An 18688-nucleotide genomic window follows, 5' to 3' on the forward strand; every position below is an offset into this window, starting at 1 on the left:
TATAAATTGCACTTAGTCCTATAAGGACCTTAGCGCTGCTTCCGGAGTGACAGGATATTCAGGATGGGTACGGTTAGGGAGTATGGGCTGCCTCCTATCAAAATTCATGAGGAAGAATTAGGGTCTAATCTCAAAGTCATGTCCCTCCGTAAGAAGGGGAGGCCAGCTCTGAAACAGCCTCTCCAGTCAAAGTAGGCAGGGGGTGGCACAACCTTGTTGAGACTAACAAGAACCTCTGATAATTAGGGAACTAACCCTATCAACTTCAACAGTCATCTCCTGCAGTAGACTAGACCTATCGAATTACCCTTGCACCCCAGAATCTAGAAATTTGCAGTTAGTGATGTGCTGCTCCTGGACATCCATAAGGTTGCCCAGATTTAAGTGACGTGAGTGAAGAGATTGAATTAAGACAATTCCAATGACTAAATTTAATCAAGTATCTAATTTTTTTCAATTTTTTAAATGGTCTTAAAATTGAACTTTATATTAATACACAATAGGAGACACCAACAAATTTTACATTTCAATTAATTTAAAATTTACTGTATTATAAACATATACACTTAATGAGCTATAACGATAACTAACTACTCTATGTTAAAACTAAAGAGAGATAAAAGTATGAAATCACATTGGTTTCCAGGAGAAATTATTAATATAAACTCAGATCAGATTATGAAAATAATTAGCTTATTTTAAATCAATCTAATTTAGTATGAGTAAATAACTCACATTGATTTTTACTGATGGTGAATGTTAATAAAAATATCTAGATATCTAATGGAAATAACAGTAGAACCACTAAAGTTGCAGAACTTCCATCTTTTTCCTCTTCCCATGCAAGCTGTTAAAGCAGTGAAATGTGAAATTTATATTGCAATAAAGCTTTAGTTCTTTTGGTCAATTTTGTGTATGTCACATCAGATTTTATCCTTTGTGTATGCTGTCTGTCAATCTGTGTTCCATCAGTCCACATCTTTGGTTTTTGTCACGTTTCTCATTCATTCACAGTTCACACCAATGGATTATTTATTATTTTCTTCTTTAAATGTTAATTTCTGTTTTTAAAGTTTACACGTGTGGTAGCAGGATTGTATTCTTAATAAGCACAAAAGAGATTGATTAAACAACACAGACATCATAGATAATAATTATGGGCCATGCGTTATTATTATATTGTCAGTCTCAAAATCAGTCTGTGCACTAGACATAACATAGAATGCCTCTATGTATATAAATAAAAATATAAATTTTTAAAATACATACAGAGATAAGTTTAACTCACCATCATGTCATCATCATCTAAATATTCTTCCTGGGTATACTCGTCTTCACTATCAGATTCATCAGAACTGTTCCTGGAAACAAAAATCTTTTTAACAAAAAATAATGTGGAAAATCACCATTTCCATAATTTATTTTATATTTTAACAAATTTTTTTTAATGAGTTTCCTTCGAAGCCTTACTATAACAAACTCTAATTAACGATGTTATAAGTGCAATAATGATGGCACTATATTAGGGTTGAGGTTAGGGCCAATTTTATAACACATCTTCTTTTTTCGCCTTCCCCTCCTTCTATATTACTGAACGTTAAACTGATTAATGATATCCTTAAACAGTTTCAATATGTGAAAATGGGTTGACTAAATTACACAGGAAATCACCTCTGTTTTACAAAAATATGAATTTCTTTTTTACAAAAAGAGCCGAGTGTACTGGTGGCCATCTTAGTTATAACATCAAAAGAACAATGTTGAACCTTCCCACGCCATAGACAGATATATCAGAATGGTAGATTTTGACCAAAACGTCAAACACGAGTATATCAAACATTAAACATTGTGTTTCTTGAAGAGTTTTTCTTAGTTCACAAAAGACCTTCGAAATGGCAGGTGTATGCTCCTTGCCTATCACGGTTGGTGAGGAAGTATTTAGAGACGACCTTCACTTTGTAGTAGGGGGAGAGGGATGCCCTTTGTCTAGCGCCATCCAGTCCACCTGCTCCTCTGTTCTGTGTGCCCTACAGAGCCATAACCAAATATATCCCTTGTCTACCCAGATGATAAGATCAGATGATAGACTTTATCTGTGAAACCTTAGATAAGGAGATGCTCTAATAACTAGTAGTTTACATAATTTATCAGTTTTATTAGTTTCTTCCAAGAATTTGAATTTATATAAAATTTAGAGTATAGCAAATTGTTATTTTTATCAAGAAATATGCTAATTTTAACTAAAATTCCCAGTTTAATATTTTTGTGTGTTACCTCTTATATCATATTTATAATAAAAAATTAGCTTTAAACTTAAACAAAAATATATTTTATAGATGTCTTGGTGTTATAAAGAAATCAATAGCTTTATTAGCGGCGTGCGAAGGATAAAACCTTTCTCACTTTTATGGCCTCATTTTTAGCCATAGAATCTTGGGAGATGTCTTTATTTGATAGATACAACTCGCATTTTAATGATTAATACACTTCAAATGTACTAAGAATAAGAATAATTTATTCACACAATAGAACTCAAAGGTTTTCTGTGCAAGTCAAAACATCAGTGTCAAAAGTAATTATAAAAAAGCAACAGAACAGCATACAATTTAAAGGTAAAACACAATAAATTCTTGTAACGTTTTTAAGATATTCCTACTGCAAAAAAATCGGTCTAACATGGGTATCACGAGAGCCTCGTGGAGACTGAAGAAAGCCTTCCCTATCAAGTAAGTCTTTAAATAATTTTTGAAACTGTTTACATTTGTTTGAATTTTGATTACATTTGAAAGTAAATTGTACAGTTTAGAAGCAAAATTTTAAATTGAGTTTTTGAAAGATTGAGTCTGAAACGGTATGAAATTAGGTAATTTCTGTGCCGTGTGAAATCATGATTTCAATGTGGAAAAAGATTTTTATTTTCATAAACAAACATTGTCGAATGAAAAATGAGAAGGGAGGCCAAGGTAAGGATCCCACTAGATCGGAAACGCTCTCTACAGCTCTCATCTGATCTCATTCCCCAGACGACCCTCAACGCTCTCTTTTGAAGAGAGAATACTCTATTAAAGTTGATGACACTAGAAAATTCCCAAAATATTATTCCGTACCTCAGCTTTGACAAATAAGCCTAAGTTAAGAACAGTTTAAGAACTTGTTCTGAGGCAAATGTAGAAAGGCACCTCATGGCGAATGTAGATGAATTTAGCTGCTTCGATAATGTGTTTAAATGAGTATTCCATTTCATGTCAAAATCAAGATGGGCCCCTAATAAACTTACAGAAAATTTGCTACTTATTGGATTGCCACCAAATGTATAAATATTAGGGACATTTTGGGAGGTTTTGGAATAAAATTCCACAATGTTTGTTTTACAAAAGGATTATTAATACTTGAGGCCTATGGTTTCAGTAACTGACCTGACATTGCTTCTGGGGGTCAGCTGGACTGGAGGATGTGTATGAGAAATACTGGAGTTGAGCAGTCTGGTCAGAGGCTTCTCCCTCGGCCCAAGAGCGACGGTCACACCACATCTCGTCTTGCAGTGTAGCTTCCTGTCCACCACATCATATTATACAATGTTTTATAACTAAGGAAAAATACTTAATTTAGGAATAAACACTCCAATAAATAAGAAATTTTATTTTTGTGAAGCCTTTCGTGTTTAATGTAACAAAATCTTCAAGATTTTATTAATTCTCTTAGTTAAAGTTGTGTAAAGAAACTGAGAAGTGTGGAAGAAGTTTAGGCCAATTTTAACTGATAGACAGCCATCCAAATACATCTTCACTCACTGCTTCAAACCATACGATGTTTATTTATGGTACAACATTTTTAAAATTTACTGCCAAGACCAGACAGTGTGAAGGTTCCACACACCAGTGTTCCAGATAAGGATGACGAGATCTCGGAAATTAAATTTTGTGTATAGATCTCGGAAATTAAATTTTGTGTATAGCCAAAAGCTACTTACCAGACTGCTTCCATCCAAACACCACTCAATGCAGAAAGTGCAAAATTTATCAAAATTAAAGTATGAATATAAGATTTTATTGTCCCTTTAGTCAAAGAATCTAGTAATAATTACAAATGTATGTATGTGACTGTGTATTAGATTAAGCTGTAAAGTGGTATCTGGCATTAAGCTCATTTTCATTGGACGGATATAATCGTTCAAAAATAAATCAGAAAAAATCCTCTACACCACTTGTGGATTTATACTCTGCTGAATTATCCAATGGTTTTACTGATGTTACTGGTACTGTCCTGAACACAACATGAATGCACAATCTGTACTTTATTTGTTTCCTATTTCCAGTTTTTAATTCAGGTGAAACAAATGCATGAAACAAACTAATCATGCATTAAACCCACTAATAACGTGTATGGTCTATCTTGGTACATTTGTTATTTATTTACTTTTTACCTTCCCAACAACAGGCAAGGGCACAATACTAACTTCTGTCAAATTTAATGGTATAGATAGAAACACAACTACTAAAACATCTAACAAAATAATTCATTCAGAACAACTAATTACCTTCCGTTTTTGTCTTTCACAAGCATATAGTAGTACCCATTGCCATCATGATACAACTTTGTACATTCATCTGACTTCCTCGGCGAAGGCTCAAAGTCAGGATCATCATCAACGTTCATCGCCTGAAACAATTCAAACGTGTTACTTTTGCCATGATTTAGACAACTGTCACAGTTACAACATGCCATTGTTTTCAACTGATTATTTTTCTCTCACAACGAATTAGATTCAGGTGATTCCTTGTGTTACGATCTATGTATTTCTTGTGTTAGTTGAGTGGGTTTATTTATATTAATTATTTTGAAACTGTTAAACACACTATAAGACAACGTAGCTATGGTGGGAAGGGTTGACTTAATGTGAATTTTAAGTTTACAATGTGAATGTTATGTTGTAGAAAATTTGGATGTTCCATGAAGTTTAGATATTGTGTCGAAAACATTGTAGTGCACTCAATTGTGCACCCGATGAGACAATGAGAATATTTCATCACGAATATTACACTATATTTCATAGACTAGATATCTCAGATGTTGGAACAATGCAGAGTTCATTTTAAGCTTCTTCGTCACCTATTTTTTTTTTATCTCTTCAGATGAATATAACTCCAAATTCCAGGAGTTGACAGATTTCAGATGTTGCAGTAAGAGGAAGGAGAACTGGATCTAAACGTAACGTTCACACTATAAGACAGGCCTACTGTGCAAATTGAATTTCAGAACTTTCTTGAAAACATTTGCTGCCACAATGTTGAAATTATTCCCAGTAAATACCAACTTGTCAGGACAGATCGTTGTTCCAAATACGCATGGCTTGAACACAGTACTAAAGAACAGGGATCCATACATTTGCACCAGAATTCTGTGGAACTTGTATTAATTACGTTGTTGCAGCGTATTTTACAAAATAGGATAGAATAGTCTTTTTATTTGTATTTTCTTTGAAAAAAAAAAAACAATGACGTCATATTACTTTCATTCAGTTTACAAAATTCGTAATCTCATAAATGATAGACCCCATCCAAAGTATAGACTGGTTGGTCCATTAGCCAATTTCTTAGATTGTTCTTCAGATCTGCCAGTCAGTATCCTTAGATAGTCTGGGAGGTGGTTATGCAGTCTAATGGCAATATAGTTAGGTTTATTCCTCAAAAAGTGTTCACTCATTTTTTGTCATAGAATAAATCTTTTTATTTGTATTTTCTTTGAAAAAAAAAAACAATGACGTCATATTACTTTCATTCAGTTTACAAAATTTGTAATCTCATAAATGATAGAACCCATCCAAAGTATAGACTGGTTGGTCCATTAGCCAATTTCTTAGATTTTTCTTCAGATCTGCCAGTCAGTATCCTTAGATAATCTGGGAGATGGTTATGCAGTCTAATGGCAATATAGTTAGGTTTATTCCTCAAAAAGTGTTCACTCATTTTTTGTCATGTAGTCACAAAGTCAGATGCATGTCTTGTTTGATATATTGTAAGATTAAATCTTTTATATAATACAAATTAACAAATGTCACGATGTTTAATTCCTTGAAGGCATTTTGGTATGTTTCCGTTTTTTAAAGGTTGGCAAGGATCCCTATTGCACATTTTTGTAAAATTGAAAAATTACTTAAAACAAAAAATCCTATTGGCTTGAAATTTTAATTGGATCTTCTGGCATGTCTGCCATCATGCGTGGTCATGTTAGTCTATACTTGTTAATGTGTGGAAAACATCTCCGCCTTTTATGCTTCCTTATCGAACTGACTACGGGTTCTGAACAAATATGCATTGCCTCTTAATATTGCTTAACAAAAATATAAATCCTGTTTTATTTTAATACAAGATTTCCACATCATTCTACTTTTTTCAGGCATCTCCAGACAAGAAAACTAAACTTTGAGATACGGTTTGATCATATGCTCTGCTTTTAAAACATACACAACTTGCAAGCCATCAGGATGGCATAATCCCACCTTTCCAACTATTTTTCCAGACTTAAACTTCTATTAATTACATTGAAAAATTAAGACTTCAAAAATTAAAAAAGGTTGATAATAGAAATTAAGTGTCTTTTTATATCCTGTTTAAATGTAACAACAATAAGAATTATTTAAATTATATATACTTTACAAAAATATAAACTTAATCTGTTAAAATATTTGATATAAAAAATATTGGGACACTTAAAATATCCTAAATATTATACAGCTTAAATATCAATGTTTAAAAATTGAGTGACTATTCATTTTGACAAGCAGAATGGTATCAGCAGTTTAATTCATTTGACATACCGTTTGAATTTTGATGACTTTTACGTTTTTGTCAGTAACCAATTTGATTTTTTATGACACTTTGAATATCTTTTACCCTTACTCCATTACCAGGGAGCTCAGATCATTATTACATTAATATTTTTTTTTAATTTCTTGGACTTAGATTTTTAAGAGTTTGTATTTATGGTATCTGATCTATACAATGTTTTGTTGTGATCTATACTATGATATGCACAAACTTAAGTAAAATGTGTTTATGACTATAATATACAAGTTGGGTTTAACAGAACTGCTTCCAATCCATATAGAGGTCATTCATGAAAAGTCCAAAAGAGGTTTTGTTCTACTCTTAATTAAAGAATCACATTGTAAATAAGGTGATTTAGCTACCTCCTATGATATTTAATTGCACTGGAGTGTTTGCTCTTGTAACAAGTTCTTTGTCAGTTAATGATGATGTCCATCCTTCTAAATCTGTTATATCACTCATGACAGCACTTTGGGATTTATATCCAAAAGCGACTTGCAACACCATATGTTATGTAAACTTTCTGCCTAACTTCAGAGAAATGTATTGCTCCTTTCCTAGATTAATTGTGAAATCACCAAACACAAAAAACTTGCTTTACTAAAACAACTAGAAAATTAAAACTAGTACAGTTTACAAATACCATTTTGTTTATACCAGCTGATGTGAACCTTACGGAACCTTGACACTCTCTGGTGACATGAAATACAAACAGTATTGTTACTCTCAAAACTCGAAAGAGAGGTATACAAATGTCATGTTACACAAAAAGTTTTCTTTGTCTGAGTTTCTTTGGGGGATTTTAATCAACTACAGTAAAATTCCATCCTTTATTACATCATAGCTGAATAGCTAAAAACTGTGACTTTAGTCTTCTTTTAAATTTTCTGATTTCTCCACACTGGCCTAAAATAGTTCAATTGTTACTGAATTTGTATCATTGTAACTATTCGATAAAATATCATGAAACATCGGGGAGAAATTTTGGAGGTACTTATTGAAAACAGTTTCAGTTTCCAACTTCAGGACCCTATAAACCTAAATCTAAAATAGAACAAGAGATTAGAATACCTATCAGTGACTACCACTTATCTAAGGATTGTTTGAAATGCCATTTAAAAAGGATATGCTATGGTGTCCATGTTTTTCAAAACAAAATTGTGTTAGAAGCTGTGGGTAACTGCTAGTATACAATAAAGTGGCATGATGTCCACAAACTTGAATTTTTGTTTCTAAAGAAGTATTTATTTTGAAGCCAAGATAATTTTGTAATGATTTTTAAGGGAATTTTTAATTAAACATACTGTAAATAATCATTAACCATAATCAAACAAACAGCAATTTGAATCAATTTCAGAGTTCATAGCCGCGCTTTTTCATTTTCTACAGTTTTCATTTACGCACATCTTCAAAAATTGAAACCGTGTCAAACACATTTCAAAAGCATTAATTTAATTTTCACTACTTATGTCTCAGTGCTCGGAGGCTTACAATTCTTGCACCAAAACATTTTAATTGACCAAGGACTTCTTATTTCTCGTAAAAGTGCTGTTTTAATTATGAAGTCTGAAACAATGTTCCAGCTTATACTTTACAATCTAGTGATCAATAAATGAAATACATACTCTAATATGAAAAGATAATGTTTTAACAGCTTAGTCATATAAGACACTACAATTTATTATTTAATATTTATTTATCAATTTATTTAAATTTCTGGGCTCTCCTATACTATTTTAAACCTCAATTAATTATTTAATTTTCTAGATTATAGTTCATTAGGTTTTAATAAATTATTACAAGATTACGTTAAATAGTTATTTGATATTATTGTGGTTTTATCAATTGGTGTAAAATATTAAAATGACAATTATGAAGATATTTGATTGTTATTACTACTATGCAGACTCAAAGTTGACCAGTATCTGTTTACATTGCTTTGCGTAATAAAGTGTCTTATCAACAATGAAATACAGACTATTTGTTGTGTAATGATGAAACAACACTTATTTTAAACCTCATTTACCCTCCATCATATTTCTGTTCTGATTATCTTCTGAGAGTCGATACATTCTGTGCGTTTAAATCCACCTCTTTGTATAAACTAATCTTGTAACAATTTTGTGTTATCTATGAATGTTTTAAACAATAGAAATATTCCTCACATGTGGGAATAGTACGATTTATTGTTTAATTGATTCAATATTATTATATACAAACAAAAAACTCATTAATTTCAAATGAGTGACATACGTACTTGTAGAGAATTAATGCGACTGTACTCAATGATTAATGTCTAGGTGAGTGAACACAAAGTATAAGTGATAATATTTCTTTATGTTAACTTAAAAGAAAACAAATAAAATAGCTTTAAAAGCCACAGAATGTTATGACCCTATTATGTTTGATTCTTAGCAAATATTTCTCACACCTCTGCATTTCTGCAGCCTGGAACCCAACAAACAATAACTTTGTTGATACTACCGACAGAAGAAACAATTTGGTAGCAATTTCAGACAATTTTGGAGTTAAATCACCTAGCTATGAGTGAACATGTTTAATTTATTGGCTCTATACTGCAGAAAAACATTATTACAAGAACACTACATCTCTGCTTGGAAAACTGTATAACAAAAATCCAAAAGTTCACCAATTTCCTATATGACCTCATCCCTGAAATTTTAACACCTGTTCTACTTTTTGTCTTAAAGCTGTAAGTAAACCATTGAGGCTCTGCTAATAGATGGATTTTGCTCCTCTCAGACCAAATTTCTATGGGAGAGATGATTGCCCTAGGGATTCTCCGAGGAAAGCTTTTGAGGCATTCGATAAGAGATCATGCGCTAGACATCTCCCTGGATAAATATACTAATTTTACAGTGGCCACTGCTAACGCCAAATTAACCAGTGTCATTGCTGCTGGAGATGATAGGCTCTCTACTGGCTGGATTACAATTTTCAAGAAAGCAACCATTTTAGCACCAGATAAAATATTCCTTAACATAAATTTGTATACTCTTATTTTTTTAACACTTAACCGTATTTTTACGGTACCAAAATATTTATTATTAAATGTTCTTTATATATTAGTCTTATAAAAATAAAAATAATTTAAAGAGTTTACTTTGATAAAACAAGTAATAAAATTAGAAATAACTATTTTTATTTAGGGAGGCAACATAGTATGACAGTAGAATTCTTTCTTTTTTTTATAAAAAAGGAGAGGCCGATCCACTTTTAAGCCTTATTCTGTCCGTCCATATAAGCCACTGGTCTGTGTGAGGATCTTATCAAACAGAAGAAAGGGGAGTGTCAATATTGTACAAGGTTGATTATACTGATAAAAAGTGTTAAGGTCTCAGACAGGATTTGAACCTACTCTATCTCTAACTCAGACCCAAAGTCCAAAGACTTAGACCGCTTGGCCATTGGTACTCCCGATTAATTTTATATGTACTATTAATTTGTAAGGTGTGAATAATTAGTTATAAACAACAAAGCAGATTTTCTATTATTTGATAAAAGAAAACTCAAAATTATCCAATAATTTTATAAAATTATTCGATAATTGTGAGTTTTATGTATCAAATAATAGAAAACAGTTTTTCAAATAAGCAAAGCTCATCCTTCAACAAAGCAGATACTTGCATTTAGTATCACAGCTGACGATTACGATGACAACAGATTTCCATAGCAACGTATGAGGAGTTAAAAGCATTTACAATTTCATTGCAAAATGTTATTTTGATTTACTAAATAGCATGTCTAAGACTATCATAAAAAATTTAATTTCTAACTTTGGTTGAATGTTAAGAAGTAAAAATACTTCTTTTCGTCTGTTATAAAATGGCAGTTACTGCCCGGTCCTAAAAGGGTTAGGACAGCATTTAACCCGGGAGCACTCACGCTATTAGATTGAATCTAACATATTTGTTGTGTTATATAACATTTTTTTTATTTGTTACCTTACAACACTGAACCCTTAATTTATGCTTCTATGGGTATGTCTGCTGCGTATTGCATCATGTTTAGACAGTAGAAGTCGCTGGGGTGGGGCGTCATGGTGGGGGGGGATGGACGCTCCTCGCGGGTTATTAGTTTCAATCTAACAGCGTGAGTGATTACGTCAGCCCGGTGTTAGGAGCGATCTAACGGCGCGAGTGATCGCGTAACTGCCAGTTTAAATCCATCAGTTTAGTGATTTTTCTTGTTTTTCAGTTTGCTTTTGAGTTATGTTTCGTAGATTGCTCTTTTATGACTTTACAATTATTGCAATGAATGAAGACCACCATGAAAAAGCCGTTCTTGGTTGGTTGGAGGATGTTAGATTCGATCTAACAACGCGAGTTCTTGTGTAACTTCTTGTAGCGCGAGTTCTCGCGGGTTAAAGGCATCGCCTAGGCCACATAGGCACACTCCAGTGATCCCAATGGGTTACCCAGATATAAATGAAACAGCTAGAAGTGAATCCTTCTGGGGATAGTTGCACTAGTTTATATAAATATATCAAAAATGAATTGTACTATCTTTGCCTTATACTGCAGAGATCAATAATGATCATATAGAGCAATCATCCATTTTATGTTTACATTGTGCTGAACTAATTTAGATTTCAAATATCTTAATTATGTTTTAACTTTTTCTCCTTTATTATATTTCTAGCTATATGTTTCATAACTAAATTTGTTTGGTTTAGAACGTTTAAATGATTAGAAATAACCTCATTATTTAGGAGACAGAACATTGAACACTGTAATGTATCTCCATCAGTAGTTAAAAATCCACTAAAAAGATATATCTTTTCAATTAAAAAGGATTGCTCAGAAAGCACTAGGCGTTTAGGAATAGCTCAGAAGTGAATGGGGTTACAGCCTCCATCTTTGGGTTTTGGGTAAAAAGATTCCTATGCTCAGTATGTATCGAGCTGCGGTAGCAGGTGGTCTGTATCTCTCCTACTTTTCTCACGGTGACTTGTTAAAAGTACGCTGCAATTCAAAATTCTACCATGTATGAAGAGCTGATTGGCAAAAACCTACAACAATCTGATTGAAGTCCATCTCCAATTTTGTGACATTTATGCACCATGATGCAGTGGTGTACTGATTTTCAAAATTCCACTTCAATGTTCACAGTAGTTGATCCAGCCTGTTTACTGAAGATTTTTTTACAAAAAGCAATAAAAAAAATGTATGAAAATCACTGTTTTGTGGTCACTGAACTTTCAGAACATTCTTTCAAGAAATTGTTGTGAAGAAGCTTAACTGCCACAAATTTTGGGTTTCAAAATTTCTTACAGTCTTACATTTCTTCCTCAAAAAATAAAGACTTGCTGATTTCCTTGCAGACTTTGATAAACATGGCAATAAACTTCTTGATCTTGATCTTAAAGTGGTGAAACATGGGTTACGCATGTTAATTGTGAAACAAAAAAGCAGTCTATGGAATGGAGACATACACTTTCTCCAAAAACAAAAACAATTTCTCTAAACTCTGTCAGCCTACATTATCATGGCAACTGTTCTGGAATAATACACATATGATTCTGGTTGGTTTCATTGAATAGGGCTCTACAATCAATGCAGAAAGGTATTCTTAAACACTGTAAAAACTACAGGGGGGGCAATACACAACAAGCGTTAGGGACAACTGAACTAAAAATATTTTTTTTTCATGACAATGCATGTCTACATCCAGCCTATCATACAGCTCTTTGATGATTTGGATCGAAGGTGTTCGATTATCATCAATACAGCCTAGATCTTGCACTAAGTGACTACCACCTCTTTCCAGCAATCAAGACCTGGCTCACAACACAGCGCTTTAATAGTGACGCCGAATCTCAAGTGGAGGATTTCTTCAAAGATGGAATAAGCCTTTAATTTGAATGACGATTAAGTTGAAAAACAGTCTAAAAATTTACAGAGCTTTTTAAGTAAGTACCATTTTGATAAATAAGAAAGTAACAATTTTATATGAAAGCCCAAACTATTTTACTTTTCCACATGTTTGTTAATAATATTATTAAGGCATTTATCACATAAAAAAACAACCTTTAGTATATCGTTGTCATAGAATTTTGATGAAAGATTTAACAGCGATTGCAACACAATCCTTTTCATTCTATTTCATCATGCCGTGGACCTTCAAGATGCTTCTTCAGTTACAAAATTGGTAGTCACAAGGAATCAGATTGGGGCTGCATGGAGGATGCACAGATTGTTATTGGCCAAATGTGATCTAAAGCTTTGTTTTGTCACATGTGGACGGGCAATGTCATACAGCAAAACAAACCTTTTTTCAACTGTTAAAACGTTCAATAAAAATGTCAAACAGATACGTCTTGAAACTTGAAGAAACTCCTCTGATAATGAAAATATTGTGAAACCTCAGTCATTTTCACTTTTTCATTCGCTCTCTGCACCAAACTGTCAGTCGTCATCAAGAATCGTCCATTTCATAACTCAATAAGAACATTTTTTCGGTCTCATACAATGCTCTTGATCACTTAGATGCCATTCCATCACTCATATGAAATTTGTCCATACACTCCACAGTTCTGACTAGAATTTAATTTGCTTTCACGCATTTATAACTAAGAAAAAATAACGGCACTTCTTTCATAGTCGACGTGATTCTCAATCGACAGAGGCATTTAAAATACGCATTAAAAAGATACAAAAGATAGATTTTGCCGTAGATGTGTTTGTGGCTTGCCATCAGATAGATGAAGGTAGACAGGGCAGAAGCACAGACATCAACAGTAGCGCTGCAGTGGCAGAGTTTAAAAACGGTACTTATTTTAAAAAAAACATGCCTTTTAGTGTTAACATGAATATAATAACAATTTTTGCCTTCATTGTGATCATTTTTTATTTCAAAATGTTTTTTACTTTCTGGACTGCCCTCATATACTCCAAATACAAAAGTTTACAAAATACACACAAAAGAAAGTAAATTTATTAAATTTTAAAGACACATTTCAGACCATCAGAGCTTTTTCAATAAATACCTAGTGCCAACTAGGGTTTCATACATAACATGCAAACTTGGAGTACATTGCAATTTTAATATAAATTGAAATCTCAAAAGCCTTTGAAGTACCTCTTCCTCACACAAATAAAAGAAAAAAAAAACATTGAATTCTTTTGCTTAAAAATAAACATTCCTTCTATTTGGTAGAATAACCCATATTCATTATTCAACTACAGATTAAACAATTGTTGAATGTTTTAAAACCACTAGTACATAACACATTTTCCAGCGCTAGTTTTTTATTGTAAAAATAAAATTTAACATCAGAAAGTGGGCAATAATTTTACTTGTCAAATTAAAATCTTTCCAATGCACCAAGAAGCTTCATTCATTTGTTGAATGCTTTAAATTTACTGACCAGTATTTAATATTTAAAATTTTGTTTTAGATAAATGTACTAAGTTTTTTAAACCTTTTCCCATAAGACTAAAATTTTGTAGTAATGTAGTCATCCAAAAATGTTTATTAAAATTTAAAATAACAAAAATGTTTAGTAAAATTAATAATAATAACAAAGCATAAACACATTTTAATCCACTCTAAACACATTTCAGTCCTAATGAAACAATCATAAGATAGATAATAAAAACCAATATAGAAATTAAAGTAACATGTGTTAAAAAAACAACTTATATTTTATTCATTACATTGAAGGAAATGGATGTAATAAACTACTTTGATTTAATCATAACCAATAAGAAGTAAAACTACTTCAAAATTTACAGAAAACTAACACACACATTGAGTTATCTTTCCTCATTAAATCACACACATCACAAAAAAGGCTGCATTGAAATCAATGATTAATAGAGTACATAAAATTCTAATGAAAACTGAAGATTTTAGATAGAACTATAAATTACTAATATTTCCCAAAATAATCAACTCAAGTCAAAAGTCAAAGCATGTTTTATTGTAAATTCAGCAACAATAACAAAACATTGTCAATTTATAAATTTTCAGATATGTCCAGTTTATTGAAGTACTTGTCTTTAAGGAATTCGCTTAGCCTGTAGTATGGTTATTAGCCACATCCTTAACTCTCTGCTGAGTTTGTCTCAGGTGAAGTCCTTCATGAATGCTGATAGATGGTTCCAAATCTTGCGTTCAGCATAAGATAGTTTTCCCTCTGATAGAGTGGTGCGATGAACTGACAAGTGGTTGAAGTGTATCTACATAGAGAATACTTTCTTGTATGTACAGATACAATTGTAATGATCTCTGTCTTGAAACCTTTGTCTGCAGGTTTGGCATGGTTCAAGGTTTGCCAGAGCTCTAACAACATTTTTTGGAGGAGGAGAATCCAGTTGACATTGCATGCTGATGTTCCTCCCCAGACTAGTAGACCATAATGGATGTGCGATTTCTACCAGGACAAATGTTTTAGCTGCTGCAAGTCCTGCGATCCATTTTATTCTTCTGACAACACATGCTTGTACTGTTTTTTTTGCATGTGGTCTGTCCAAGTTAACTTGTCATCAAGCACCATGCCAAGCAATTTTGTATAACTTTCTTCCGTAATAATTGCTCAGTTGGAGAGTCTTTTTTTGTACAGAAGTGGATTTGAGTCATCTTGGTGGGGTTTGTTGCTAGATAAACCATTTTACAGTGTTGTTGTATTCAAAGCTGTTTTAATGTTGTAGAATAGTTCAGCTGCTGTGTTGTTTTTTATTAACAGTATAATGTCATCAGCATACATAACTGTATTTTTGTTTTTGTTTTTGTTTTAGATTACTATGGGAAAGTCATTTTATTAAAATAAAGAGTATTGGTTTCAGGACAGAACCTTGGGGTACTCCTCTTGTACAGGAATTATATTGATAAATAATAGTGTATCCAAGAATTTAGTTTGAGGACTCAAACATATCAACTTATACTTCATGGGTGAGAGGATTGTTTTGTTGAATATTGTGTATTATTATAGATACAAGATGTTTAAAAAAATTATCACATGGATTTGATTAACCAAAAACGTTTCTTCTATTGATACATGTTCCCCTTAACTCACATGCTCTTATCTGCTATGTTGCAATAAATAACATGAGCTAACTCACAAATTTATTTTTATAATCTCATGTGAGAGAATGTTTCCTCTGTGAATACATCTGAAATGAATTGAATGAATACCATTGAATCAGCAATGATTTCTCTGCCAAACCTGATTTTCCTCAACTCCAAAAAAAGACTAACACAACTCCGCTCTTTGAGACGAAGCCCACAATCTTGTATTGAAACATCAATGTCTCAGGCACAGTCTTATATTTTTCAGACCATAAAGGCAAATACTGCTTCTTCAGCCAAAAAGATCACATAAACTAATTTCAAAAAATGGGTTGCACAATATGTGCACATTATATTTGTTCAATATATTTTATCATACAAGAAAATACAGAAAAAAGTCCAATACTACATCTTCAGCCAAGAATGTTGTGGAGACCATTTAGGAAATATGGAAAAAATCACTATTTGAAAAATAGTAAAACGATCTTATATTATTATTGGATTGATTAAAACAGAGTTGTAAGAAAAACTGTCAGCAAAGCTTATATATTTCCAATATTGTTCCGAGGTTGGCAAATCAGAATTGCTAAAGAAACCGGAATGTTCCCTATATTTCACTGAGAATGAGACGCAAAGCTAGTATATTTTCTGTGTCACTGCATTGCCGGTAAGACAGAGCTACTGGTAAAACCCGTGTTCCCCTAACTATGATTTGTTAAAGCTGGCAAGAGAGAGGAATGCTATTAAAATCTAGTTAATAGAGCTAGACAGAAAATTGCCTCTTCCTAGGAATGGCCGTGAATATTTTTACCCACTTTATAGTGATCAATTTTAACTAAATATTCAAGAGAATTTTCTAATGCATAAGAAATGGTAGTAAGTACCATGTAAAATCATGTACCGTCAGGTACTGGTATATCTGGTGTGTTGCATATTTTATCATAAGGTGTAATTAAAAAAATTATACTTTCAACTAAAGCTTGGAAAAATATGTTCACTAAAAATGGGAAAACACAGGAATTCCTAGGAATCGGGAAAAATGAAATATAATCGCAACAGACAAGTTAAGAAAGAATAAAAATTTATTTTGGAACTCTCTTACACTGGCAGTGGTTAAAATAATAATGCAAGTATAATATTTATGTGACATAATTATTAGAATTCACTTATACACTACAGATGTGAAGTTGGTCTGAAGAATAGTCACCTCCTGGTCAAAGTTGTCCTCTTCATCCTCCAGAGTGACGTAGTCCGTGTACCTCTGGTCAGCCTGAGCGTCCACGTCACTGTCTCTCTGGAACAAGAGGAATGGAATTGTATTCAGTGAAACAAGAAAACAGTAACACTACGTTTCGAGATCTGCAATCTGATCTCTTCTTCAGGTAAAGAACTAACCTAATACATAATTACAAACTAGGTTAAAATAAACAAATCTTACTAAAGCGTTGTGGCACGCCTAAGTCAGGAATCACAACCTACATGTTGTTGTCAACTTCACTAACACTAAAGACATGCACTTAATACAAAACTATACAAAACACTAATCATTAAAACTAAACTACGGAATACAGGTCACAATACGTCTTCACTCGTCTACTAACCACCTACGACTGACCAGAGGGGCTAGCCAATGGCAATCGTGACGGCTGGCTAAAACAAGATGGCGGAAATACAAGGGAAGGGGAACAGGAATGGGCCCTTTCGTTATTATTGGTTCATGCGAGATGAACTTCTTAAAACCATATTGTGACTCCGCATTGGTTTATTACAAATATCCGATCCGTTTGATACTTTTGGTTTTCTCTTTAGTTCATTTTTTAGAATTGGCAACCAAAGCGGCCTAATCTCGACTGATGGTTGACTGATTGGTTGGTCTGCCAATTTAATGTATGTTGCCTCAATTAATTTCCTTTTGAAGAAATGTGGTTCCCGATGTATTATGTGGGCTTCATCCCAATTCATATGATGGTCTTCGGACCAACAATGGTGTGCAATTTTTGACTTTTCTGTGAAACCCTTTCTCGTGTTTTCTTTGTGTTCTTTTATCCTTACGTTTAGTGGTCTTTTTGTCTCGCCTATGTATTCCCTATTGCAGCTACATTTTATACTGTAAACACAGTTTTTGGAATCCTGTGTGCCATTTTTTGGTTTTGTTTTTACGAGACTTTGTCTAAGAGTGTTGTGTGTTTTAAACGCGGTTCTAATGTTGTACTTTCTACCTACTCTTCTAATTTTCTCCGATAATCCCGGCACATAAGGGATTGACATAAACGCAAATTTATCACAATTCTGTTTTTCTGACTCAATCCTGTTTCCTTCACAATCCTTCCATCGTCAAAAATAACCTTTAAACAAAGGAATTGTATTATTATAACTATTGTTTAATCCTCTCCTGTATGCGTTAAGTAGTTCCGATGTGCCCGTAGAAAGACCTATTTAACCAGTCGCTCAAGCAAAAAACATACTGGTTAACTCGTTACTTCATACAAAAGTTGTCTTCTAAGCTAAAATTATGTTTTTAGTACCGTTTTAAAGCTTTAAAATATGCCTTCAAAAGTAACAATCACTAAAGTACCAAAATGTGTTTTAAAGGTACTTATTAAGGTGATAAATAAATTATTCTTAGTTTTTCGTTTCCATTGGTGGGCACTGTTTTATTTTTAATGTTAAAGTTGCAAAAATACAGAGTAAAATAATTTTAAAACAGCATACTTGTAACAATGTTGAAGCTGTCTAATTTATGACCTATTTTGCTGCAACTAGTGTTACGACTTGAACTCGCCATGTTTGCAGAGGTACTAAAATATATATATCAGCAAATAAGCATG

General features: G+C 32.7%; 1 protein-coding gene across 2 annotated transcripts in view; it reads right to left on the minus strand.

Annotated features, from left to right (window-relative positions):
- LOC124366307 overlaps positions 1-18688 on the minus strand; it is a 117651-nt gene that overhangs the window by 12111 nt on the left and 86852 nt on the right. For both annotated transcript variants that reach the window (XM_046822749.1, XM_046822748.1), the window contains 4 exons: positions 17068-17154; positions 4538-4659; positions 3417-3551; positions 1289-1361 (listed from right to left, as the gene is read on the minus strand). In XM_046822749.1, coding sequence (XP_046678705.1) covers positions 1289-1361; positions 3417-3551; positions 4538-4659; positions 17068-17154 — 417 coding nt within the window. The remainder of the gene's footprint in view (positions 1-1288; positions 1362-3416; positions 3552-4537; positions 4660-17067; positions 17155-18688) is intronic.

Source organism: Homalodisca vitripennis, chromosome 7 (assembly GCF_021130785.1).
Source record: "Homalodisca vitripennis isolate AUS2020 chromosome 7, UT_GWSS_2.1, whole genome shotgun sequence".
In the NCBI taxonomy this organism is placed as follows: domain Eukaryota; kingdom Metazoa; phylum Arthropoda; class Insecta; order Hemiptera; family Cicadellidae; genus Homalodisca; species Homalodisca vitripennis.